Source organism: Prionailurus viverrinus, chromosome A2, assembly GCF_022837055.1.
Source record: "Prionailurus viverrinus isolate Anna chromosome A2, UM_Priviv_1.0, whole genome shotgun sequence".
Taxonomy (NCBI): Eukaryota; Metazoa; Chordata; class Mammalia; order Carnivora; family Felidae; genus Prionailurus; species Prionailurus viverrinus.
The window spans coordinates 135785633-135812265 of record NC_062562.1 but is presented as its reverse complement, the minus strand read 5'-3'; the positions used below and the strand labels follow the sequence as shown (position 1 = coordinate 135812265).

The 26633-nt window shown below is 36.2% G+C and overlaps 1 protein-coding gene across 8 annotated transcripts in view; it reads right to left on the bottom strand.

Moving 5' to 3' along the window:
- The window catches only part of ST7 (suppression of tumorigenicity 7), a 252467-nt gene that overhangs the window by 183276 nt on the left and 42558 nt on the right, over positions 1–26633 (bottom strand). Inside the window, exon 1 of one of the 8 annotated variants that reach the window (XM_047849621.1) lies at positions 17241–17260. The exons of 6 other annotated variants lie outside the window; for them this stretch is intronic. In XM_047849621.1, coding sequence (XP_047705577.1) covers position 17241 — 1 coding nt within the window. In that variant the 5' untranslated portion in view covers positions 17242–17260. Of the gene's footprint in view, positions 1–13994; positions 14234–17240; positions 17261–26633 lie in introns of those variants that run through there. One more of the 8 variants, XM_047849620.1, reaches the window with a different exon arrangement.

Here is a 26633-nt window from a genome sequence, read left to right as displayed (position 1 = left end):
GGGAACGTTCTGAAGTGACGGAAGTGCTCTATATCTTACGTGGGCGGTGCTTACAGGAGTGTGTGAAATTGTCAAAACTCATGAAATGGAACACTTAATTTAATATCCGTATATTTTCTTGTATGGTGGTGAGATTTCAATTTTTTTTTTAAAGGCAAAAATTTCACCTGTAGAATAGACCTAGGTATAAAATAAGGGGAGCTAGGAAGATAAGTTAAGATGACTCTTACAGAAACCCAAGAGAATAATACTAGAAGTGAGGAGACCAGATGTAAAGAGAAGCAAGAAGAGGGCTGTTCATATGTAAATGTGCATGTGTAAAAACATTTATACAAATCAATATCAATGTAAATAAAGTATATGTGCATGAATTATAATTTCATTCATCTTGTCCCCTCAGAATGTAGACTGCCAGATGGCAGGGACCGAGCTTAAAAGTTTTTCCATTTAAAATAATTTTTCTCACTATTTTCAATTTGTATGCATTTGATGCTATCATTTATATTCTCAGTTCTCTGTCTTATATCAAATATACACATAGTGCATAGTGTTTCTGGTATGTAAACTTTTAAAATAATTAAACTATCGGTTGCTTATTATGTACAGTTAGGGGCTTGTCATCCTACCTACCTATTTCATTTGAGCAATAACAGCAATCCCATGTGTTGATCTATCAATCCCATTTTAAGATGAATAAACTGAGGCTGAGAAATAAGATGCTCAAGGTAACAGGAAAACTGTGTTTTTGTCTGTCTTATCTCAAAGCCCGGGTTCTTAAGCATCGTGCTATATACTTACACCAAAAATAACAAAGTAGGGCTACCTGGGAGCAACACAGAAAAAGGGTGAGAAAGTCAGTACATATGAATTCATAACCCATTAAGTATATTCATTCCCACAGCTTTCCACAGATTGGTGAACTGGAGGCTATTACAGGACTGCCGTTTTATAAGCCATCTAAAATGGGGGTGGGGGAGGGACTTGATGTTAGTTGCTTTTTACATCAGATAAATGTTTATAGATTCATATTTATAATACACACACACACACACACATATATATATATATATATATATATATATATATATATATATATATAAAATGCTATTTCAAGTCAGTTCAATCTCTATCAAATCTGGCTTTATGAAGTTTAAAGACTTTGGAAATGATCACAACTCATGTTAATTAGAAAAATTTTTAAATAAAGTCAATTCCAGTTCAATTTAATTTTTAAAGGTGACAAATGCCAACCTGAAAGGCTAGTTTTAAATCTTTTGAATTCATAAGGATCCATAGATTTATTAGATTCTTAAAAAGGCTGGTAACTCAACAGGGATAAGAAGGGGATTTATAAGAAGGGGATCCTGTTTCCAAATATAAAAAGTCATAAGTTGAGATCCCTCTAACTAAAGAAATGTGAATATTTAGGCAAAAACTGAAGTGAAGTTACTTTTAAAATATAATAAAATGTTTTCCTAAGAAATAAAAAACAAGAGGTAGAAAGACATAGTTTATATCTTGTTGTGAGAGCAAATGTTTCAAAAGGGCCATAAAAGCATTTTACATGAACATAATTTTAAGTGTTCTAGGTACAAACCATTCTTACCAACTTGTTAAAACATACCCCCAAAAGACTTCATGGCAACATTTGTTTAGTGAAGTCTCATTTTTCAGGCTATTCAAGATGTGTTCAGAAATTCAACAAGTTCTCCAAATTCAAACAAATGACGTTTTACTAATACCACCACTTTTAAATTTTTATTTTATTTTATTTTTTTACTTTACATCCAAGTTAGTTAGCATATAGTGCAATAATGATTTCAGGAGTAGATTCCAGTGATTCATCCCCTGGAATATATAACCCCCAGTGTTCATCCCAACAGGTGTCTTCCTTAATGCCCCTTACCCACTTAGCCCATCTCCCCATCCACAACCCCTCCAGGACCCTCAATTTGTTCTCTATATTTAAGATTCTGTTATGTTTTGTCCTCCTCCCTGTTTTTATATTATTTTTGCTACCCTTCCCTTACGATCATCTGTTTTGTATCTTAAATTCCACATATGAGTGAAGTCATATATTTGTCTTTCTCTAATTTCGCTTAGCACAATACCCTCTACTTCCATCCACGTTGTTGCCAATGGCAAGATTTCATTCTTTTTGATTGCTGAGTAATACTCCACTGTGTGTGTATACATATACATATGTGTGTGTGTGTATGTGTGTGTGTGTGTGTGTGTGTGTGTGTGTGTATACACACACACACACACATACATACACACCACATCTTCTTTAACCATTCATCTGTCAATGGACATTTGGGCTTTTTCCATACTTTGGCTATTGTTGATAGTGCTGCTATAAACATTGGGGTGCTTTTGCCCCTTCAAAACAGCACACCTATATCCCTTAGATAAATACCTAGTAGTGCAATTTCTGGGTCATAGGGTAGTTCTGTTTTTAATTTTTTGAGGAAACTTCACACTGCTTTCCAGAGTGGCTGTACAGTTTGCATTCCCACCAGCAGTGCAAAAGAGATCCTCTTTCTCTGCATCCTCGCCTACATTTTGCTCTACTGAGGAACTTATATTCAGCAGGTGAGATAAGTTACTCACTCCAGATAAGCATTCTTTTATCAATGAAAAAAACCCATTCTTTTAATTTCATAACTCATTTTAACATTGCTGGGAGAAATAAATAAAATAAAAGGACAAATATATCATGTTTATAAATTGAAAAACCCAATACTGTTAAAATGTCAATTCTTCACAAATTGCTTTATATATTAAACACACTTTCAATCAAAATCCCAGCAGGAATTTTTTTTTTTTTTAGAAATTGACAAGCAAATTTTAAAGTTTCTATGGATATGAAAGGATCAAATATAACCAAAGCAATTTTGATAAAGAACAGACTTGGAGGGCTTACACTATCTGATTTCAAAAGCCATCATAAAGCTATTGCAATCAAGACAATGGCATTGTCCTAAGAATAAACACACAGATCTCTGGAATAAAATAGAGAGACAGGAAATATAGATAGGGTCAACTAATTTTTGATAAAGTTGCCAATTCAACGGGGAAAGGATTATCTTTTAAGAAATGGTGCTAGAACTGAATTTTGCTGAAAACAATGAATGTCCACCTCTACTTCACACTGTATATAAAATTTTACTCAAGATGGTTCATAACACACATAGAAGCAAAACATACAAAATATTTGGAAGAAAATAAAAGGAAAAAATCTTTACAACCTTAGGGTAGGCAAAAATTTCTTACATGTGACTCAAGAAATTGATAACCTGGACTTTTATCAAAATTAAGAACCTAACATCATTAATAAAACTGAAAGCTACAAACTATAAGGAAATATTGTCAATATATATATTTAACAAAGGATTTGTATCAAAATATATAAAGAATGCTCAAAACTCAGTAAGGCAAACATGTGATTTTTAAAATGGGCAAAGTATTTGAACAGACACTTCATCAATAAAGATATACTAATGGCCAACAAGCACATGAAAAGATGTTCAACATCTTTAATAATGAGGGACATGCAAATTAAAATTGTATCACAAAATCGTATCACTACACATCTACCAAATTAGCTAAAATTTAAAACAGACTGACAATACCAAGTGTTGACAAGGATATAAAGCAACTAAACCCCCGTACATTACTGATGGGAATGTAAAAACTATAATCATTTTGGAAAACATTTTGGAAGTTTCTCAACACTTGCATTTCTAGGTCTTTACCCAAGAGAAATGAAAATATATGTCCACTGCTATAAAACTATAGCAGCTTTATTCAATAAGAAACCAAAACAAGTAACAACTCAGTATCAGTAGACATATGGCTGAGCCAATTATGTTATTTCTTTTTTTTTTTAATGTTTATTTGTTTTGAGAGAGAGAGAGAGAGAGAGAGAGAGAAAGACAGCACAAGCAGGGGAGGGGCAGAGAGAGAGAGACTCCCAAGAAGCAGGCTCTGCACTGTTAGCACAGAGCCTGACGCAGGGCTCGCACTCAAGAACCATGAGATCATGACCTGAGCTGAAACCAAGAGTCGGACACTTAACCACCTGAGCCCCCCAGGCACCTCCCCCACACACAATTATGTTATTTCTACTACTCAGTAATAAAAAGAAACAAACTACCAACCCCCACAAACACAGCTGAAACATTATGCTGAACAAAAGAAGTTGTACACGAAGGTAGTATATATTGTATGTTCCCATTTATATGAAATTCTAGAGATTTTGTTTTTTTATTTTTTTTAACGTTTATTTATTTTTGAGACAGAGAGAGACAGAGCATGAACAGGGGAGGGTCAGATAGAGAGGGAGACGCAGAATCTGAAATAGGCTCCAGGCTCTGAGCTGCCAGCATAGAGCCCGACGCGGGGCTGGAACTCACGGACTGCGAGATCATGACCTGAGCCGAAGTCAGACGCTTAACAACTGAGCCACCCAGGTGCCCAAAAATTCTAGAGATTTTGAAATTGACTGCAAAGTGGCAGAAAGGAACTTTTTAGGGTGAGGGAAATGTTCTCTATCTTGATTGCAGTGATAAGGGTGGTTACAGACATGTATATATTTGCCAAAATTCATCAAACTGGTAACGTCAAATGGATACATTTTATCATACGTAAATTGTTCCTCAATAAAATTATCTAAAGAAAAAACTATTTTCCTTTGTCATATTCATCATATCATGCAATGCCAATTCCAATGAGAAACAATTTTTTTCTTTGATTCATGGGTACTGGTATCAAAAGTAATCTCATCTACACTGTTTTAACTGAATGAGAAACATAATTTTAGTATTTATTAACCTCTCTGCTCTCCCTCTCTCACTGCCTCACCCCTCATATCCAGTTGAACTTTAAATTTCTTGAAAGCTTTTTGCTCTCTTATTTCTTACCACATACTACTCCTCTGCATTCAATAAATATTTGTGAAACTGAATCACAGATGGTCTTTGTATCCTGTATTACTTTCATCACCTAGTGTTATTCTGGTAAGAGACTAAAATTAAAGCCTTCACATGTCATAGGATTTTGTCTGTTTTATTTTTTCTCTCACTCATTTTTAACAATCTTTTTTCAATCAAAATAGTATTCAAGAGCCCAATATGTAAAATAGACTACATTTATAAGCTCAAATTTATAACATTTAATAATAAAATCAACCATGAGAACATAAGTTCATCTATCAGTAGTACCCAACAGTCAAAAGTAGTTTTTTTTAATATGTGAATATGTCTTTTTATTTTAGTTTTTCAGTTATTAAAAAGGAAACTCAGATCAAATATTAAGAGCAGGGGTCATTAAATTAACGCCCAAGGGCCAAAGCCTGCTCACAACCTGGTTTTGCACAGCCCTTGATCTAACAATGTTGTGGGTTATTTTTTGTTTTGTTTTGTTTTCTTTTGTTTTCTTTTGTTTTGTTTTGTTTTTACATGTTTAAATGGTTGGGGAGGAAAAGAGCATTTTTTGATATGTGAAAACTATATGAAGTTCAAATTTCTGTGTTCATAAGTAAAGTTTTACTGGAACACAGTCACACTCATCTGTCTATGGCTACTTATTTGCTAAAATGGCTGAGATGAGTAGTTGCAAAAAAGACTATATGGTCCACAAGTCTAAAATATTCATTATCTGGCCCATTACAGAAAAAAAGTAGCAGACTCCTGACAGAGAATTCCAGGAGGACCTGTGGAAAACCAACTTCATGGAGTAGAGTTTAGAAACTATGTGGAACAAATTATATTTCCCAAAGATGGCCACTGCAATATTTTTCCATCCTATTTGCTCTTCTACAATGTGACTTTCTACTCTCTCACCAAGAGAAGAAGTCAAATTTCTATCCTTTGAATACGGTCTTGTCCTGGTGACTTGCTTGGCCAAGATAATATGGTGGAAGGGACTCCTGAGACTTCCAAGACTAGCTCATAAGAAACCTTGCAGCTTCCTCCTAGGATTCTTGGAATGCTCCATCATGGGATGCTTCCTCTGAAAACCATGCTGCGAGAAACTTGAACCTCATGGAGGATCCAAGTATAGGCATACGTGCCTACATCCCCAGCTGAGCCCCAAGTCAACAGCCAGCTTCAACTTATATCCATGTGGGAGAGCTATCCTGGACCTCCAGCTCAGGTAAGACTTTAGATGACTGCTGCCCCAACAGACATCTGACTGCAACTGCATTAGAGCCCCTATGAGAGAACCACCCCTGGGTACAGTCAACCCATATAACTGTGAAATACAATAATAAATGCTTCATATCAAGCCACTATGTTTTGGGGTACTTTGTTATAAAGCAACAGATAACTGAAACATCATTATACTAAAACAAATCTAGGAAAGTTTCAGATGAGAAATTCCAGACTTCTGATTCAAGCCCATGCATATCATCAAGTCAAACCCTACCAAAGCCTCTTGCTGACCCTAGGTGTTCTGGAAGTAGTTAGGGATAAAGGAAGTAAGTGGTAAATAATACTCTAACGGAGTCACTGTGATTTCTTAATCTATATATATATGCATTCCAATTAGGCTCAGTATTCCCCCAAAATTCCGCCAATAAGCCTGTATCTTAACAGTCTGAAACTCTCAAAAAGAAATGAAAAACAATTTTGCCAATTCCTAAAATTATATCAGGCTGGGTAGAGAGACAACTTTTACTTTTCATGCTATAAGTGAATTGGTAATTATAATATTCATTATTTTTTACCTGATAATCTAAAAAATGATAAGTGAACTTAGATGAAATGTACTCAATTATCAATATATACCTAAGTATCAGTATATGGCAGTTTACCTATAAAAAATATGGACTTAATAAAAATCCATATGCTATTCTAATTGTGTCACCTGCTCCTGCTCCAAAGGGGGACAAGAGTCATTCACTCATATGTTTCTGATATATGTCATTTAAATATAATATACTCCTTAGCCTAGAAAATTTAATTACACTCAATATTAACATCTTATAAAACCCACACAGCTTATTTTGAATAATACTACCTTAAGCTTTTCAATAATATTACCTTAAGATTCAAATTTTAAAGAATAAGTACATGTTAGGTACCCTACCACACTCTGGGGATATATCTTTAATTGGTATAAATTTCATTCAAAGAGATCAGTGGTGGCTCTGAATCATTAACCCTTTGACATTTCTGAGAACCATAATGCATTACAGAATGGTGTGTTTATTTTATATCTAAAGGGATATTACCAGAACTCTTAGGATTCCTAATTTTTTAATTCAGTAATTATTTCCAAGATTAAATATTTATTTATGTGACTATGATTCACACTAATATAGAAAACAGTTGAACAGATAAAGTGTCTTAAGAGGAAAACATTCCAAACTTTAGTGGCTTCAGCCACTCTTGACCAGTTAGTGATGCCTACCACAGGGGGTGCCTGGTAGTGAGAAATACCTGGGCATTTGCCAACTCTGACCAGTTTCATGCAGTCTCCTCTCATCAGATCTCCCGCTAAGTCCCTTCAGAGACTCCCATGATAGGGGCTCCTGGGTGGCTCAATCAGTTAAACATCTGACTCTTGGTTTTGGCTCAGGTCATCATCTCACAGTTCATGGGATGGAGCCACATGCTGTCAGGACAAAAGCCTGCTTGGGATTCTCTCTCTCTGTCTCTCTCTGCCCCTCCCCTGCTCGTACTTGCTCCCTCTCTCTCAAAATAAATTAAAAAAAAAAAAAAAGACACCCATGATAGAACTTCCACCCACTCTTAGAAAGTAACTCTTCCCTTTCATTAGCCAGTCTTTCCCACTGCTGGAGTCTACTCTCCACAGATAAACTTTGACAAGCCCCAACCTGGTATAAATGTCCTGGCCCAAAAAAGGATATACTCCTAACATCAAGAATTCATTGGATAAGCCATATTTTGAGACAGAAGAGCTTAGATGACAGGTGACCAAACCTTGGTAGAACACAGGAGAGCCAAGATTTGAAATTAGACAATCGAGCACCATAGTATCTACACTTAATCACTGAATCTGGCACATGTTTGCTGCCATTTCCACAACATGAGCTAAACTGTATCTTCCGTCTTTTAGTTCACAATTATGAGAATTCATTATTAATAAAAGCAAAATCTCCATACAGGAAATATTATAATTTACTATTTTTTTAAATGTTTTTATTTATTTTTGAAGGACAGACACAGAGCATGAGTGGGGGAGGAGCAGAGAGAGAGGGAGACACAGAATTCGAAGCACGCTCCAGGCTCTAAGCTGTCAGCACAGAGCCCGATGCGGGGCTCGAACCCACAAACTGTGAGATCATGACCTGAGCCGAAGCCGGACGCTCAACCGACTGAGCCACCCACGTGCCCCTACAATTTACAATTCTAGCATAGCAATTATGACATCACAGAACCTTTCATTCAAAATTTGTGCATTTCCTAATTGACACATCAATAAACATGTTAATAAAAGCTTTATATTTATTAGGGAAAAATGGTGGGATAGCAATACTCTGAAAAACAATTTTGAAAATGACAATTCATATTCCTGTGCTCCATATAGTCTTATAATGAAAATTTAAAAGTATTTGAACATAATTTAATGGAATGACTATTATTAATGTTAAAAATACACACTAGCAGTGACTTTTCCAACTCAGAATCCATAACAACAATGAATCCCATTCACATCCTGTGTAACTCCATGGGGATTCTATGGGGAAAGTTTCCATATATGGTCATTTATCCCCATAGACTCCCCATGGTTTATACAGGATATGAATCTGGTCTATTGTGACAATGAAAACAACAGATCACTGAAAACTCATGTGTAATTTCTGCTGAACAAACTATAGACTAACAATTAGGGAAACCAATATTTGAGTGAAAATAAGTAATCTGAGAATTTAAAAATAACCACTGAGTATTTTTATTCCATTTCTGTATTAGCAGAATAAGCACATAAATAATCAGAAGAAAAAAAATTCAATCCTAAGTTTAAAATATTTTCTTGATACTAAAAATTAAAATATCAACTATTAACAGGCAAGAAACCCAAAAGAAAAAATCACATCAGAACTTATATTGTCAGCAGGAAAGAAAAGATAATATAGTAAAACAAGTCAAATGTTACATGAGCTTTATTTAGTTCCCCAGGCTCCTGTATGACCATGCCCTAACATAAACTTCAGTTATCTATAATTATTTTCCCATATTTGTGACATTAGCATCTGTGGCATTCTACTTATCTAAAGTTATGTAGAATAATATTTTTCTTTTACACTCACTGCTTGAGTGCTGACTTAGAGGTAAGTTTTTGTGTGTATACTTAAGTATTTGTACTTTTGCTTTATATAAGATGAAAGCATCTAAAATCCAATACAACTAAACACTAACAGCCAGATTAAAGCCGTAGGAAAGGGAAATGGCTGTATACCTAAATTATCTTGTTCCATATGACAGAAACTAAAAAGATAAAAACAAAATATAGTACTAGAATGTCAAACATGCTAACAGCAAAAACAGCAGTATCTGACACAATTATTTAATAAGAACTAGGACTTGCATTGAAAAATGGTCCAGTTGTGAATAGCCATTTTAGAATGAACACAGTAACTATTAACTTCTCAACTGATTCACAAAAATTACACCAAAACAATAGACCCAAGTTCAATCTCATGTATGAGTAGGTGTCAAAAATGGCCTGAAATGCATGTTTAAAAAAAAAAAAAGGAGTGTGACTCATTTGTTTCTCTATCAAGGAAATGACTGTTTAATTATATAGCTTCTTGGTGACCTAATATTGCTAGAGTATATTCATTTGACTATCTCCCACACAATGGCTCAAAATTTGAGATAATTACATTATTCTTAAAAACACAGTACCACACTCACTACTAAAATTGAGAAGCTGTCAGTCCCAACTTAATGCCTTTATCAGTAATGAAAACAAAAGGCAACAGCTGAACTTTGGGTGTCCTTCAAAGACAAATCACAAGGGACATCACAAATCCTTTCCAGCATCTATCTACCTACCTAAGATGATGTAGACATCCACAGAATGGCAGGGCCAGCCACACCAAAGCTAAAGAGAACTGACTTCCTGACATACACAGCCACCATTTCCCCATCACCACTAAGCTCACAAAATCCTACCACTTTATTGGGACGTTAGTGATTTCTTTTTCCCTTTACAGATGTCCTAGATGTTCTTTTCAATGTATTATGACTATAACAAAATTTGGGGAGGAGGGATTAAATAATACTATTTGCCCAGAGGCATGCTGTTTCTCAAAAGGAAAGATATTGCTCTCTTCACTGGACTAATGAGGCAGGTTCTTTGGAAGACATATTAATGTGTTAAACCAGGGTACAATTCCCACCAAAGTACACCTTAAATGATACCCTTGAGGACTGAAAAAGATACAAATGTGGGAGGGGAGGCAGGAGGAGGACTGAGCCAGGTAAATGTTAATTGAATAAATGTTCACTGTACTGTAAGTATTTACACTTTGGAGAATAACTGGCTTTATCAAGAAGAACGTAACCAAATGACAGCAGTATAAAACCAGTCTTCGTTATTCCATAAAGAGAAAAGATGAAAAATTTCTGCCCCTTTATAAAATTTTAAAAGTAAAATTGTCAAAATTTTGTGGAATTTAATTTATTGATCTTAAAATGTCATTAAATCAAATTTAGTACCAAAAATATGCATTTTTAAGGACTATTCTCCTCAACAAAACTTTACTGATAGTGCTTTTTTTCTTAAACTTAAATTATTCTGGCCACAGAAACTAAAATTGCATTTCCTCAAAGCAGATAGAGAAGACATACTATTCCCATTTTTAGACATGGGAAATTACAGTAAAGGAAAAGCTCAGTGAAATACTTCAAGATGGTAACAGAGCCACAGAAGCTACACTTCCTGCTTTGTAAGGATTAATGCACATATAACATAGAACACTTCCATTTTTTCCAGTGGGCCCAAAACAGACTGTGCCCAATCTACAAAACTATGGAGATTCAGATCCACTAAGTCAGAAAAACTGACACTGGCATTGTTAAAGGTATTCACTAGAATGTTAACAGAAGACATTCATTAAAACAATGGAAGACAGGGGCGCCTGGGTGGCTCAGTCGGTTAAGCTTCTGACTTCAGCTCAGGTCACGATCTCATACTCCGTGAGTTCGAGCCCCGCGTCGGGCTCTGGGCTGATGGCTCAGAGCCTGGAGCCTGCTTCCTATTCTGTGTCTCCCTCTCTCTCTGACCCTCCCCCGTTCATGCTCTGTCTCAAAAATAAATAAACATTAAAAAAAAATTTTTTTTTAAACAATGGAAGACAAAGCATTTATTAATTCTGATGCCATGGTTATTTAAGTTTTCATATTTGAAGAACAAGAGTCTACTCTTCCAGGTAAATTTGTTTGTCATTTTTAGGGCTTTTGTATGAGTATGTTGGAGGGGAGGGGCCTTGTTGGTATTTATACATCAAACAATACTATTTTAGTGAGACAGAACATGTTATAACGTGATACCAGCTACTGCAAATTCCTGACTACAAAGGTCTGAAACATAAAATCAACTTACTCTAGTACTTGAAAATGAGGACATCAACATTTCCTTCTCTTATAGGCAAAGAGCAAGGGAAAGAGAAAATTTACAAGAGCCATTACACGTGACTCTACAAGCAACAGAAGTCAGAAGTGATTTCCTTTTGACTGGGAAAGGTCATCACAAGGGAACTTTCTGAAGTAATAGAAATATTCTGTATCATAATCTGGGGCGTGGTTCCATGGGTGTAAGCATAGGCAAAAATTTACAGAGCTTTGACTTACAAAGCTGACAGACACTTTGAGTTACACATTTTATCCTTTGTAAACCATCCTTCGATTTTAAAAGTAAGAGCATCCAATACAAGCAAAGTAGTACAATCAGAAATCAAAAATAAGAATAATGAAATCAGAATATGTTAGAAAATAATGACCTTTCCAGGATCTAGCACAGCATTGTACACAGGGTAGATAAACAAGTATTTATTACAAAAATTTAGTGAGAATGTCTTAGTTGGTCTTGAAGATCCCTTCTGAACTAATGAGAACTTCAAATGTGGCTTATTTTTCTGAATATTCTAAATATGGACAGCTTCAGCCTATAAGGCCTCCAAATGGCAAAAATTAAAGGCCTAGAAAGCTAATCTCAAAACATTAGTTGTCATAACTCTGAGTATAGATTTAGGGCATCTCCTTATCAAAAGAAGGCAGTCCATTCTCAACACTTAATGACCACTGACAGTATAAACCTATCTATGGTCTTGTAGTGATAAACAAGAAGCAAAACTTAATACTCAATTAGGTTTAAAAAAATGCAAACATCTGCATGATGGTGTTCTGTCTTCTGAATGGTATTCTGTCTGTTCAGTAATCCGGTAGCTCCAGAAACCAAAAGCAACCAGCAGTTTTCAAACATATCACATAGCACATGGGTGACATTATTAAAAGATCAAGTTTGATAACCAGGCAAGGCTGTGTCTGCTAAGTAAATCTGGCCAGACAATGTTAGAGTCCCTACTCCAAGAGCCCAAAGACTCCCACATGAGCTTCAACTTCTATTTTCACCTAAAAAAAGTATTAAGACTAATTTCCCTTTAGTAAATCTCTCTGTCCATACCTAAGTTCCTACATAAACAAAATTCCATGACTAAAATGAAACTGTAGAAGGTCTTTTCCACTTAATAATCTGTTCCTACTTGTTGGGCGACAATAATTCTAATTGTACCATTAAGTGAAAATTCAAAAAATATTTTTTAATTTTTAGAAAATAATATTGTCATATGCCGAATGGAACATTATGTCTCACTGTTATTCTTTCTTGACCTTGATTAGTCAGTGTGGTTACTTTCAGCAATGAGAAGCTTCCATGTGAAACAACAAAAATAATCCTTTAAAAAGCCAATCAAGAAACAAAAAAAACCTGAGGATTATAAGCTCTCCTGAAATACAACTATTCTAGAATAACCATCAGCTGCACACAAATAGATGCAGTGATCACCTAAGATCAGAAAGAAAATGTTGGATTATAAATTCTTAAGAGATGCATTTCCTAAATTGCTGCCCTAATCTTCTTCTCCCCACAAAGGTAGTATCTTGCCAATTTTTAATGTTCTGGGCTAGCAGGTTGAGTCTCTTCAGAAATACTTAACTGTCACCTTTCCTTATGGATAATGACAAAATATTCTGCAGAGCCTGAATAACTGCATGGACAAGTTATATTATTCTATATCCAACATTAAATAATCCTCAAATTAGTTAGGCTAATACCAGTTATAGCTGTCTACAAGTGCTGTCCAGCCCAGCCCATTGTGCAGGGCCTGCTCTGCACCACAGCAATTTCATTGTATAAGTTTTAAGACAGATACGATGCTGCTAGACTGTGACGTTAGCCAGCATATCAACATTGAAACCATTGTGTAAAAAAAAAAAAAAAATCTTTACAATAAAGCTTACTTCTTATTCTTTAAATCTGCATATAATATCTACTCCTATGCTTCTGTAAAAATATGGAGGAAGAGGATATAATGACACATTTTTGTCCTTTTAAATAAAAACTGTAAACCCTTTTTCCCTTTCTAATAAACACTATCATTTTAGATCCTCCCAGTTTCTACTTTAGGGTTTAAGGACTATTATAGAACCCACAACAATAGATCGGTGACAGACTTGATCCCATCAATTAACACGTTCTGGGGAGACTGCCTGGATTCCTGTCTTCCTTCCTCCCTCTTGAAGGCCTGGTTTTGGCCACACTGACATCCCTGGCCTTAAGGATGAATAACCCAGTTAAGGAGGAGTCCCTTCCCTGAGACCAATTCCCTTTGTAATTAGAGCCAAAATACAAAGTCTATTAATGACCTATGGCAATGTGATATGAAGTCCAAGCCAACGAAACCATGACAGCAAACAGATTTCTGAATAGCAAAGAAGTGGGATCCATTTACTTACATGAAGATTCAGTGCCAAACATGGCTGGCTCCAGAGGCTGCTTTAAAAAAATCAGAAGAAAGAAAAAAAAAAAAGGGAAGGAAATAAAATCGAGGAGGGTGTACGCGGGAGAGTGAAAAGATGAGCCGCTACACAGCAGGGGTCATGAAGACACACAATGCAGTCCAAGCTGTGTCCAGCTGCCAGATTCTCCTCTTACAAGCTTCAGTGTTCTCCCGTGTGATTGAAAAGCAAGGTCTCCTACAGCACAAAAACCCGAAGAGCTGCTTGTGAAAATCCAATAGGGGAAGGCAAGCCAACGTGGCTCTTCTGGGATGCAGTGAGGCAGGACTAGGTAGCAGCAGGGGCACGACTGGAAGCAGCAGCAACAGCGGCTACTGCAATCCCCAGCCCTGCTGTAGCAGTAAGACAATAGCAGGGCTTATGCATACACCGATGACGTCAGAGACACTGCACAGACGGACTGCGCTGCTTGAGCCAGAGGCTCCAGGGGCTTCAGGGGAGCAGGCGATTCAAAGGGGAATTCCTTTGTCACCACATGGACAAGAACAAGAGCCACATATATATTCACCTTCCTGACAAGATCTTCAACCTGTAATACCAAGCACTAACAAGGACCTCAAAGAAATCTAAATATTGGCTTTACAGCAACTAACCACAAAGATATCATGAAGATCAAGATTCTTGGTTTCATGCAGCAATTAAACTTTTCAAGGGAATTAAGAATATCAGAAATGAGAAAAAAAAAACTGCCTTTAAAAATAACTACAGAACTCTTGTTTTTTCTCTACACTTATGGTAAACTGACAGATCAGAGGCTGTAAACTCAATCACAATTACGTGAAAATATGTATACTATTGCATACACATTCTGGGCATATTAATACACCCACAAGTATACCCATTTATTAACAGTAAAATAACAGCGCAAGTGCTTAAAACACTGTGTGGCACACAGTGAGCTCACAAACATCAGCAATTACATTATTAGTTATGTTGCAACTGTTATTCAGATGTGAAAACCACAGCTCTAGGAATATATTACCTACATATATTTCTCTTATCCCATTCCTTTGGCCTTATTTTTATTTTGCCTTCCTGTCCTTTTCTAGAGTAACTCAGTCATTTTAAGGCTGTGTGCACACAGGCTGTACACACCTGTGTGTCAGTGGGCACATATGACCAACAAACACATTTCTTTTTACTCTATTCTTACAAGGAAATAATTGAAGATATTGTTATTTTGTCACTTGATAAATAAAACTCTTCCTGCATTACCTTTACTCTTAGAAATCTGTTTTTTAAACTAGAAGTCTATAGACTATCCAACAGAAGCAAAGCAAGAAATTTTGTTTTAATGTTTTAAAAACACTGAAATGCACAAAAAGTGTGTGTGTGTGTATTCCCATAATCCCACACTTTTAAAATCATATAAAATAGGAGATTCAAGAGCTCAAGATTCCTCTCTATCCATTCATCCAAGGTACGTATCCAGTATTTTCTTAAGATTTACAAAGACGTGTCTTCATATAATATAGTTTTTAAACATTAAATTCTGATAGGAATGTGAAACTGTAAGTTACCATCTAAAAACATCATTAATAGCTTTTCTGGTCAGTATATGTGGATCCATCTCATCCTTTTAATAGTTGCCTAATATTCCATTGTGTGGTTATAGAATAATTTATTCAAGGTAACTTGACCTTTGCTTACTGAAATGCTAAACCAGTGCAATGATGTTACATAAGATAATGAACAAATATTTTGTTGTAGGAAAGAATAATAACTAATATTTACTGAATATTCACTATGTGCCAGGTACTATTCTGGGAAGTTTACATGAATTAACTTATTGAATCTTTGTAACAATCCTACAATGTAGATACCATTAATTTCCACATTTGATAAATGGTGAAATAATTTTCCAAGGTCACACAGGTACTGAACAATAAGCTGGAATTCAAATCTAGGTAGGTTCCAAAGCATTTGCTCTTAACTGCTCTTCCATAATGCTTCTTGAGAATTAACAAATACTTAAAATTATATTTTAAGTATTCAACTAAAACAAAAGGAAAATAGATATCAACTGAAAATGTGGACAAAAATATTCTTAAAAGAGAAAGGTCACCAGAGAAAGCTAAAAATGACAGAAAGAACTATGCCAAAAATTGCAGGAATTAAGAAAAATGCATCCTCCCAAATTATCAGTCATGTTAACAACCAGTGGAGAATATCAATAATGGCATTAAGATATAACTGTAGGGAAGTACAAAAGGCAATACCCTTCAAAAGGGTTGAAGCCAGAATATTATCTTACATAAGATCTATTTTAAATTGCATACCAGATGTTGTACATGAATAGTCACACAAACGGTGGATGGATGTGGCCAGAAGAAAGGCAAGAGGAAAAGTAGAATGAGACGATGATCTTGGGTAAGAGATATTTTCCACCAGAGGCCACGGTCTATAGGCAATAACTGCTTTGCCAAGTCATTGATGTAGCTCCTCTCAGCTCATACGTGAGGGTGTACATATGCATATGTAAATGCACTTTTCTGAGTGCCTGTATTTATTTCTTGGCACTGACTTCTGAGAGTAAGTTAAAGGCTGCAATATTTTGCAAGAAGTCAACTTTTTAGATAACTATACCAGGGTCACTATGTTAAAACAATAGATATCTCACTTGCCAGCAAAACTGAACCCAAATGACAGCCTCTGACTCCTATTAAGGTTTCTATAACCTCTGGAGGCCTGAGGTATTTCTAAGTACTTTAGTATGTTGGAATCCATATCACTGAAGGCCCATCTTTGACAAAACAGATTCCAAAAATTTAGTTTACTATTTTTCTCTCCTCTAGGCACCTGGCATGAGCTCACAAAATGAAGACAAATTTTAATGTGTTGCCGAAAGAAAATATAATGAAATAAAACTGATCTGATGTCTTCCACACCCCTCAAAAAAAATCACATAATACATTCCAAGACCAAAATTAACTTTGAACTATCAATTCTGTCTAATTATGTCTATTTGCCTGTAACCTTGCCCTTTTTATTAGCAAAGAGAATACTGTTAATTTTAGTATAAAATTAGCAATGAAAGGAAAGATCAATATCCAAAATGATTTAGTAGCCAAAATAATCATTGTTAGAACACTGTTGATAAACAAAGACAGTAGTGAAAATCTTAAACTAAGTCAATAGTCACTTTTAGAGGAAACCCCATTCATAAATCACTCAACAACTTACTGTTGGGAGCTTACTGTTCTGCACTCTAGGGGTACAGCCAAGCACAAACTCCCTCCTCTACGGAGCTTACAGTCTAGTGGGTGAGACAAACAAATATGTAATATGTCAGATGGCGGCATGTGTTACAAAAAAAGGTAAGAGGAACCCAAGGCTGAGGAATGACTGAATGTGAGGGTTACTAGTTGAGATAAAACTGTCAGGCAATGCCACCCTTAAAAGATGACATTTCAACAGAGACCTGAAAAAAAGTGAAAAGAAACCACATGGATAACATGGAAACCCCGTGGGAGAAAGAGTATTCCAAGAAAAAAAAAAAAAAGATAAATCTATTCTTGAATCATCAAGAACCATTTTCTATTGGATGACAACCCCTTCAGTGCCATGATGATGTCATTAAGTGCAATATGGTTACGCTTCATGAACTGTGCTGACAGTAAAATAAATTCTTTTTCAAATCCAAAAGAATTCACTCTCCCATGAACTGAAAACATGCGTTCTTCACTTCACAGTTTACTAAATATACCTATATTTGCAAATATGTAAATGTTTATAAAAATCACCATAGGTGACAACATCCAAAATAGCTTCCTACCTCATCAGACAACCAATTTAATTAGTTTATCTATTAATGTGGTAAGAACTTAAGCCACACATTCTCTCTAGAGTACATACATAAACTAATTCTGAAGGTGTCATATCTGGAATTTCTCTGGAGCCATCTCCTTTGCTCACACTAAAGTTTTCTTAGTATTCCTCTTTTCTTAATTTTTGTAAAATGTTTATTTATTTTGAGAGAGCATGCACGTGAGCATGGGGGAGGGGCAGAGAGAGGGAGAGAGAAAAGCCCGAGCAGATTCTGTGCTGTCAGTGCAGAGCCCAATGCAGGGCTCGATCTCAGGAATCATGAGATCATGATCTGAGCCAAAATCAGGAATCAGATACAACCAACTGCGCCACTCAGGTGATCCTCTTAGTACTCCTCTTGATGTCTGAGTAGCATGTTAAAGTTGTGTGTCTTTTGGAATACCATCTATACGTTTATAAAGTATTATCTAAAAACAGAGAAATGTTTTAGTGGCAACATATGACCTACAGAAAAATGAAAGAATCAATGGTTCTGTTCTTTGGGAAAAAGGTACAAACTTATCATTGAAAACATACTCATCGTAAAACTCCCTGATAAGATTTTAGAAATTTCACTTCTTTGCATATGGCTATAAAATGTGTTTCTTCTTACTTCCACATGGTACCACACATACAGTGAGCCTTCTGAAAGTTGTCTATTTTATTTCTGAACCATGGAACAAAAATTCTGGCACACTTACCTTATGAGAAAAAATTCAAAATACACACACACACCACCACCACCACCACTGCACATACATACACACACGCTATTATATTGGCTTTATAGAAACTCTAAAATAGAAAAATATGGATTTACAGAAAAAACAGACTTGGGGCAAATAGTTACTTTAAAATGTCTTATTTTCAAAAAAATATTTACCACAGAACTCCTTTACATAGTGAGCTCCTAAAAGTTACATTTTAAATTGTCAATTTCACAAAAAAATCACAATTTGATATCATATTGTCAAGGATCCACACATACATCAACAGAGATCATTTATAGAGAATGTAAGAAGAGCTTAATCTAAATGCACACTGATACTGTCATTCCACTGGGTATGGAAGGTGGGTCTCCGCCCTGGTGGAAAATCTTCCAAAAGCCTTTGTTCTTTAGTTTAAAAGGAATCTGTCAGAAAACAGTGCCACCATTACCCAAAGTTCAAAAATGGAAGGTAATATAATTTTGAATTAAGGTAATTAATTTTGAATTTGCTCACAAATTTTGGCAAAGGCTCACGGCCATACCTCCATATCATCACCTCACCTCCTCATCCCGCCTTCACCCCCTCCAATCTAAGGGAATCCTCTACTTACTCATCAAGCAACCAGTACCCATGGTTAGACTAACCTTAACTTTATTTCCAAACCTGTCCCAATTTACCATTCAGAAACTACACTTTGGGAATAAGGTTATGCAGCTTAAAAAGGAAGAGGCTAGTTATCCATCCAAAAATTCTAGACACATTAATACTCAGAAAATTTGGGATAAAAACTGAAATTCTGTAACTCACTTCATTGCGTCAACTCTCTGTGAAAGACACACTGCACGAAAGAACTACCACAAAACCAAAAATGTTTTACGGAAACCAGAAGCTCTCTGTAGACCATGTGTATATTTAATTCTCTGTGTGGCATAATCTGAACCCAGATGTTTGGACTCAAAACTTTCTGGCCCAGAGGGGAGACATGAGAATTAATTATGGTTTGCATTTTAATTTAAGTCTGTTTGAGCATGACCCAAACTGAAATAGAAAAAACAACAAACATATGCCTGACAAATTCCTTTAAGTGTATATGCTAAATTAATCAAAATTTGTATACAACAAATTCATACATGATATCTTTAAAAAAACAAGCACAATCAACATAATTTCTATATATGAATTCAAAATACTTTAAGTAATTCTATATGACTAGAAAATATTTTAAATTTAATTTTACCTGTATAATCCATAATGAAGCAATCAGCAGCGAACTGGGTTATTTTCCAAAGTACAGCTCTATCAGACACAATGAAAGGGCTCCCTGGGCCGGCAAACTATTCTGGGGAAAGCCTCCTGCCATGTGACATTAAGCACACACACACTTCTGCTTATCTCGAACTCAAGCCACAACTGATGTGACTCTGCTCCCCTTTGCCTGTTCTTTTAAAGTCATCTTAGAAAAGTCTCTGTTAGAAAAGAACCGTTATTTCTTCCCATTTCATTCCTGTATTGTTAGTTAAAACTAGGGCGAAAAATTATTTCTCTAAGTGAAAAGAAGAACACGTAGGTGTCTATACTTCATCCTAGTACTCAATGTTACAAACCCATTTAACCTGAAAGGAGTAATCATCCAAATTTTTATAGTTTTGTCATGATGTCCATTCATTTGATAGTATGCACACTTGATCCATTTGAAACACATTTGATTAATTTGTAACCAAACCTAATAAAGGTGATGAAAGAACAATCCTCTAAAGCAGATCTAAAACCCTGAAGTCATTTGTCTGAGTCCTGAAACAGACATCAGATGGAAAGGACATATGGTCATTCCGGAGACAGACTCTATCTGATACAATCTTTAATGTCACATTGCAAAGACCCTGAGCCACCTTCTCCTTTATTGCCAATTGTTTTGATCTTGAGCGTGTCCTGGCTGAAACTTTAACAGTGGCTACTTCATCTTGATATAATTCTTAACATTGCTCAGAAACAAGATATAAATAAATAAACTGAAAAAAATTATCAGCTTCTTTTTGTTTGTTTTTTGAGCAACTTGAGTGGCTGGACAATTTTCCAATTTAGAGATATATTAAATACTCCCCTAAATTGCAGCTGTTTTGCGAAAGATAAGGTATTGGTTGTTTAGAGAGGTTTTGTTTTGCTTTTATTTTGCTACCTTGAATAAGTTTCTCAGTAACATAATTACAAAGTTTACAGCACTATAAAATATGATTGCTAATTTCAGCTCAACATCAAAAGTATGTATCCTACAGAAATCTAAAAATTCTGGGCTCAAGATCATCATTTAACAGATCTCCCCAATAATTTTATAAAGTAAATGAGAAAGCCTCATTTCACTCAGCCATCCAGTCAATGACTCATTACCATAAGCAGATCCCATTACACCACCATTCTGCTGACAGTCAAAAGCTGTTAATTCTCATCAACCTCACCTGCCACTGCTGCTAAGCAGCCCTGTCTCACTTCTCAGGCCTTAATTCTCTTTATCTTAATCTAGAGTAGAGATTAGAAAGCTTTCCATGAGCTACAAAAATTTGATACAGTTTCTTCCTGGTAATTAAGATGTGCAAATGGTTAAAACAGTAATGCCATAATTGTTTTAAATGCTAACCTGAAATGCCTAATAATAACTGTCTTAATGTCCACAAAACTTACAAGTGTGTGGAAACACTGATAGCCATTATCAGATGTCACCTGAAATGACATTTTATGTCTTTCACAATTTAGTACTGTTAGCGTTGCTTTTTAAACTTCTTATCTAATTATTTGAGTGGCATTGTTTTAAGAGCAATTGTTTTATCTTATCCTTCTTAGTATTTTATAATTCTTGTTTAAATCACAGATGTTTTAAGGAAATGCCTTTTATTGACAAAATGAGAACATAATGAAAAATCCAAATGAGAAGAGACAAGAGAGATGGACAGATGGGTAAATAGCTATAAAACCTGTACTATACAGGCTACACTCAAAAAGACAAGAAATAACAAGTGTTGAGGATGTGGAGAAAAATGAACCCTCATGCACTGTTGGTGGGAATGTAAATTGGTACAGCCACTGTGGAAAACAGTATGGAAGTTCCTCAAAAATTAAAAATAGAAATACCAAATGATCCAATAATTACAATTACTGAATACTTACCCAAAGAAAATAAAAATACTAATTGAAAAAGATATATGCACCGCTCTGTTTATTCCAGCATTATTTACAACAGTCAAGATACGGAAGCAACCTAAGTATACTTTCATAGATGAATGGATAAAGAAGATGTGGTATTGCATGTATGTGTATAAGACATATACACACATATACATACATAATGGAATATTACACAGCCTTAAAAAGGATAAGATTGTGCCACTTCCAACAACATGGATGGACCTAGAGGATATTATGCCAAGTAAAATAGTCAAGACAAATACCATATGATTTCACTTGTATGTGGAATATAAAAAACAGAACAAATGAATAAACAAAAACAAAATGCAGAATCAGACCTGTAAATATGGAGAACAAACTGAGGATTTGCAAGGTGGGGTAATGTGGGGGGAGATAGGCAAAATGGGGGAAAGGGAGTGGGAGATACTGAACACCTGAAACTAATTGTACCATTGTTGTGTCAACTATACTCAAATAAAAAAATTTTTTTTTAATTTTTAAAAAGCCTACAATCTACAGTTAAGTGATTTACCACAGCTCAGAAAGCCAGCAAGGTAGTTAAGAGTTAGGCTTTGAATCAGAGAAGGTACAAGTCACACATTAGCCACTTATTAGCTGGATAATCTTAAGTTTTTAAATCTCTCTGAGCCTCTGGTGGCTCATAAATTGACAAAGGACCTACCATCAATGCCTGGGACATGATAATAGCTAATAGGTAAATGAAGAGCTAATGTGTAAGTAGTGCTTAATGTGTACCAGGCATTGTCTTACATCATGTATTAACTTATTTAAACCTCACAACAGCCTTGTAAGATATTTTCCTCATTTATAGATGAGGAAATTGAGGCATGGAGGGTAAATCAGTCACTTAACTAAACATAGCAGAGCCAGGATTCAACCGAAGCCCATCTCAGAGTCCTATATAACACTGCCTTTATAGAGTAGGTGATCAACAAATGGAAGCAAAACAACAACAACAAAAAAAAATTTCCAAAAACTTAGTTCATTCTTTCCAATAAAACCTGCAATTTCCCAAATATTTCAGTTCAGAGTTTATAAAATTTCTCTTGTATAGTCTATGTTCAATTCCAACATATGGAAAGATTAAACAAAGAAACAGAATGAAAGAGATAATGTCCTAAGTCATTTTGATAGTTAAGATGAGAGCTGCATTCATCAGTTAGGCAAAAATAAGCAGTCAAGAGCAGAAAGCTATAACCATAAAAGGACCGGAACTATTCCCCACACTCCCAGCAGCCACCAAGTCCATTCCTCTCTACTTTTCAGTTCTCCAAATGTCACAGTATATACTACTTTCCTGACCTCTAAAGGGTTTAGGCAAGTTCCTCTAACTACACAGGTCACTCAGGAGGAGGGCCTTCAACTACTTCTCCCTTACCTTCCTCCCCAAGAAACTTCTCTATCCCCATTTCACTCTCAGCAAAGGAGACTCTCTGGTATGCCCAGAGGCAGCCTCCCACACACACACCATCCCCGGCAACAATTACATCACAGTCCTCTCCAACAAGTAGCAACAAGTCGTCAGAGGCACAGGGACCACTCTCCTAACACCAACTTACTGACTTAGCAGCACCCCGCATTACACCCTGGAACCCCATTTCAGATTCCTGCTACAATTCAGCCTTTCATGCTCCAGGCTGGAAGAAGCATAGTTACTGAATCAAGAGACCTGAGGCCTAGCCTCAACATTGCCACTCATTTCCTCTCTGAGTCCTGGAACCTCTGTAGGTGTCCATTCCCTCGCTGGCAAAATGAGGAGGCTGAACTAGATGATCCTTAAAATCTAGTCCAACTCCAACAATCTAGGATTCTAGTGTAAACCAATTACACCTGGAAAAGAAAACTCAAGTAACTCCTGCAGGTAACTGTTCCTCCTCTAGGTCCACATCATCCCCTCTTCCATCCTGCTGGAGCCTTGAGAATAGCCCCACCTCAAGGGTGGGGAGCCAGGGAGCAAGGTGTTATCATCCAAATCCAGTGCATTTACACACTGGATGGCTCTGAGGGAGCCTCCAACAGTTTACAGGTACACTGTTTCTCTCAGCCTGGGGTTAGTAGATGAATACAAACACACACAAAACACACAAGAAATAAATGTTGGGAAGTCTACCAACTGGTTCATGGTAAAGGTCACCCCTCTTAAGACAACAAGGCCTGGATGTCAGCAAGAAAGCTTCTGAAAGAGACCCCTACTTCCAGGACATGCCTGAGATGGCCTGGACAGGGAGTGCCAAGTTTGTAGGTGACAGCGCAGGGGCTGAGACAAAGCTGTCCTCTCTCTCCAGAGTAGTTCCTAAAATGTGAGTCCACAGCCCTTTTCTCTCCCCAGAGAAGGAGAAAGAGCATGACTCCCACTTCACTCTTCCCTCAAATCTGAAAACCATGACCTTATCATAATATTTACATCATATTTCCAACCCATTCAATAACTCACTTTATTGCACATTTTAAAACCCCAGAGGTGGATTATAAATGCTCACCCTGCTTTTCCACATTACAGAAATAATAGCATGGGGTTTTCCCTCTGGTCTCTATTCTCACCCTCCTCGTCAACAACTCAGAGTTGAGTCAAAATGCCTTAATGTTATGCCTCATCCCAACTTCCCCTTAACTGGAACAAACTTTACCTAAGATGTTGCTGCTCTCCCGAGCTTCTTACCACCCACGCCAGCCTGCATCTGCTTCGGCAACTCCTTTTCATATTCTGTCATTCTTCATTGGCTTTGCTTATCGAGCCCCAAGACTACCTCATGGCTTACCCCACAACATAAGAACACTCCACTACAAAAAGCGTTCTCTGAAGAAGATTCCAACAGGTGAAACCAACTCCTCCCATGAGTGTGCTGCCTCCATATCTCAAAATTTTTAAGTAAGCCAAGACAGATGACCATCAAGCACCAACCAGGTAACAAAACAAGTACCCAACCCAGACATATCCCTCTATAGAAAGCTTCTTTAGGCAAAACACAGACTTTACTGTGTGATTTTGGTCTGTTCATCCGGCTGGCAAAAGGAATCGCTGCAAAATAAGCAAAGATAGTTATGAAAAATAGTCATGAATGGACTACTGTGGGTTGTCCCAGAGGCAAAACAAAACAAAACAAACAAACAAACAAAAACAATAGAGAAGTTCTTCAAGAAATACGGTAGTATTCAGCACAAGTTTTTTGTAAGCAAAGAAAGTCACGAATTATCCATGGTACTCCAAAACATAAATCATTCTGGTTGTTTTATAAGGGTCAGCACATTCTTTCTATAAAGGACCAAATAGTAAATATTGTAGATTTTGTGGGACCATCCAGTCTCTGTCACAACTCCTCACTTTGCCATTTTATTGCAAAAGTAACTATACACAACACATATACAAATGAGAACAGCTGTGTTCCAATAAAACTTAATTTATAGACTGTGAAACTGAATTTCTTAAATTTTCATATATCATAAAGTATTTTTCTTCTTCTGAATTGATTTCAATCATTGAAAAATATTTTTTCTAGAAACACTGTTAACTTGCAAGCCAAACAAATACAGGTGGCCCTCGGATTATAGTTTGCCAACCTCTGTTCTGTAATCTTTACTATAGTTGATTTGACCTTTCTCTGAAAGAGCTCTGATCTTCAATTAGGTCTCTGCCATTAACAAGACTCGTAAAGGTAATGGGATTCCATCAATAACTGCTTGCTGGATCAGGGCTGGGAACTCAAGAAAACTTTCACCCCAGTCCCCTTCGCTTATAATGATACCATGAGTATTGATAGCCCACACTGCCTTGTTTATTCCCTATGCCTTAGAACTAGTGGTAATTGCTGAATCAATTGTGAGAAATCAACTTTCAAGGGCAACAAAAACATTTACAACCCACATTAATCTCTAACCCTCAAAAATTCTATAAAAAAATGGAAACCATTAGTAAAGATTTCCAAATCTCCTCAGTTATACTATAAGCCAGGAAACTTATATGAAGTACACTCATAGTATAAAAAGTAATAGCTAGTTTGGTATGAGAAAATCTGGCACTGCTCACCAACAGAAGCGGAAAGAGAATTCTTGAGAAACAAGAAACTTAGGTTTCAAATCCTAACTGAACAGTTTAATGCTTTGGTTGGCCTTCTCATGGCAGTATCTCATTTATGAAATTAAGAATTAAGTTTAGATTATTTCTGTGGTCTTTTCCAGTTCTAAAATGCTTGTAATGAGATACACTAATGATATCTGACTTAGCCCACTGAGAATTTCAGCATTTTTTACTTTTCATTATCCTTCAGATAACAGGCAGATAATTTCCTCTCTGCTGTTTTATCTCTGGCTTTTTGAGAGGTCGTTGAAAATATATTTCTGATCAGGACTTGCAGCCATCTCAGAAACAATCCAGTCTTAGCACAGATATGAGTGAACCAAGAGAAAATACAACACTTGGAAGAAATTTTTAGAGACAGACATTTGTGCCTTCTGCAATCATAAAATCCAAGTTGTATGCCTCCCACAACAAAAGCATACAAACAAGTCCTTCAGCACCACAGAAATTTGTCTTCAAAACTGCTTCATTTTCTCATAATAATCACATCCTTGATATAGAGGTACCATGCTGCAGTCTGACTCCAGAATCAAGCAGATCTGGATTAGTCTCTACTAATCTCTACACTACTACCTTGTAAACTGAAAGTTATTCACCTCCAAGCCTCACTTTCGCCATCTGTAGAACACGGATGCTATTCTTGGTAGCCATGGAAATGACATATACATAATGGTGTGTAAATACCGATGTTTTCAGAAAGGCATCTTCAACATTGTCAGGTGTGAAAAAATAACATACAAAGCAGTAGGAATAATACAGCATTTTGAAGTTTTTTGGAAAAGCATA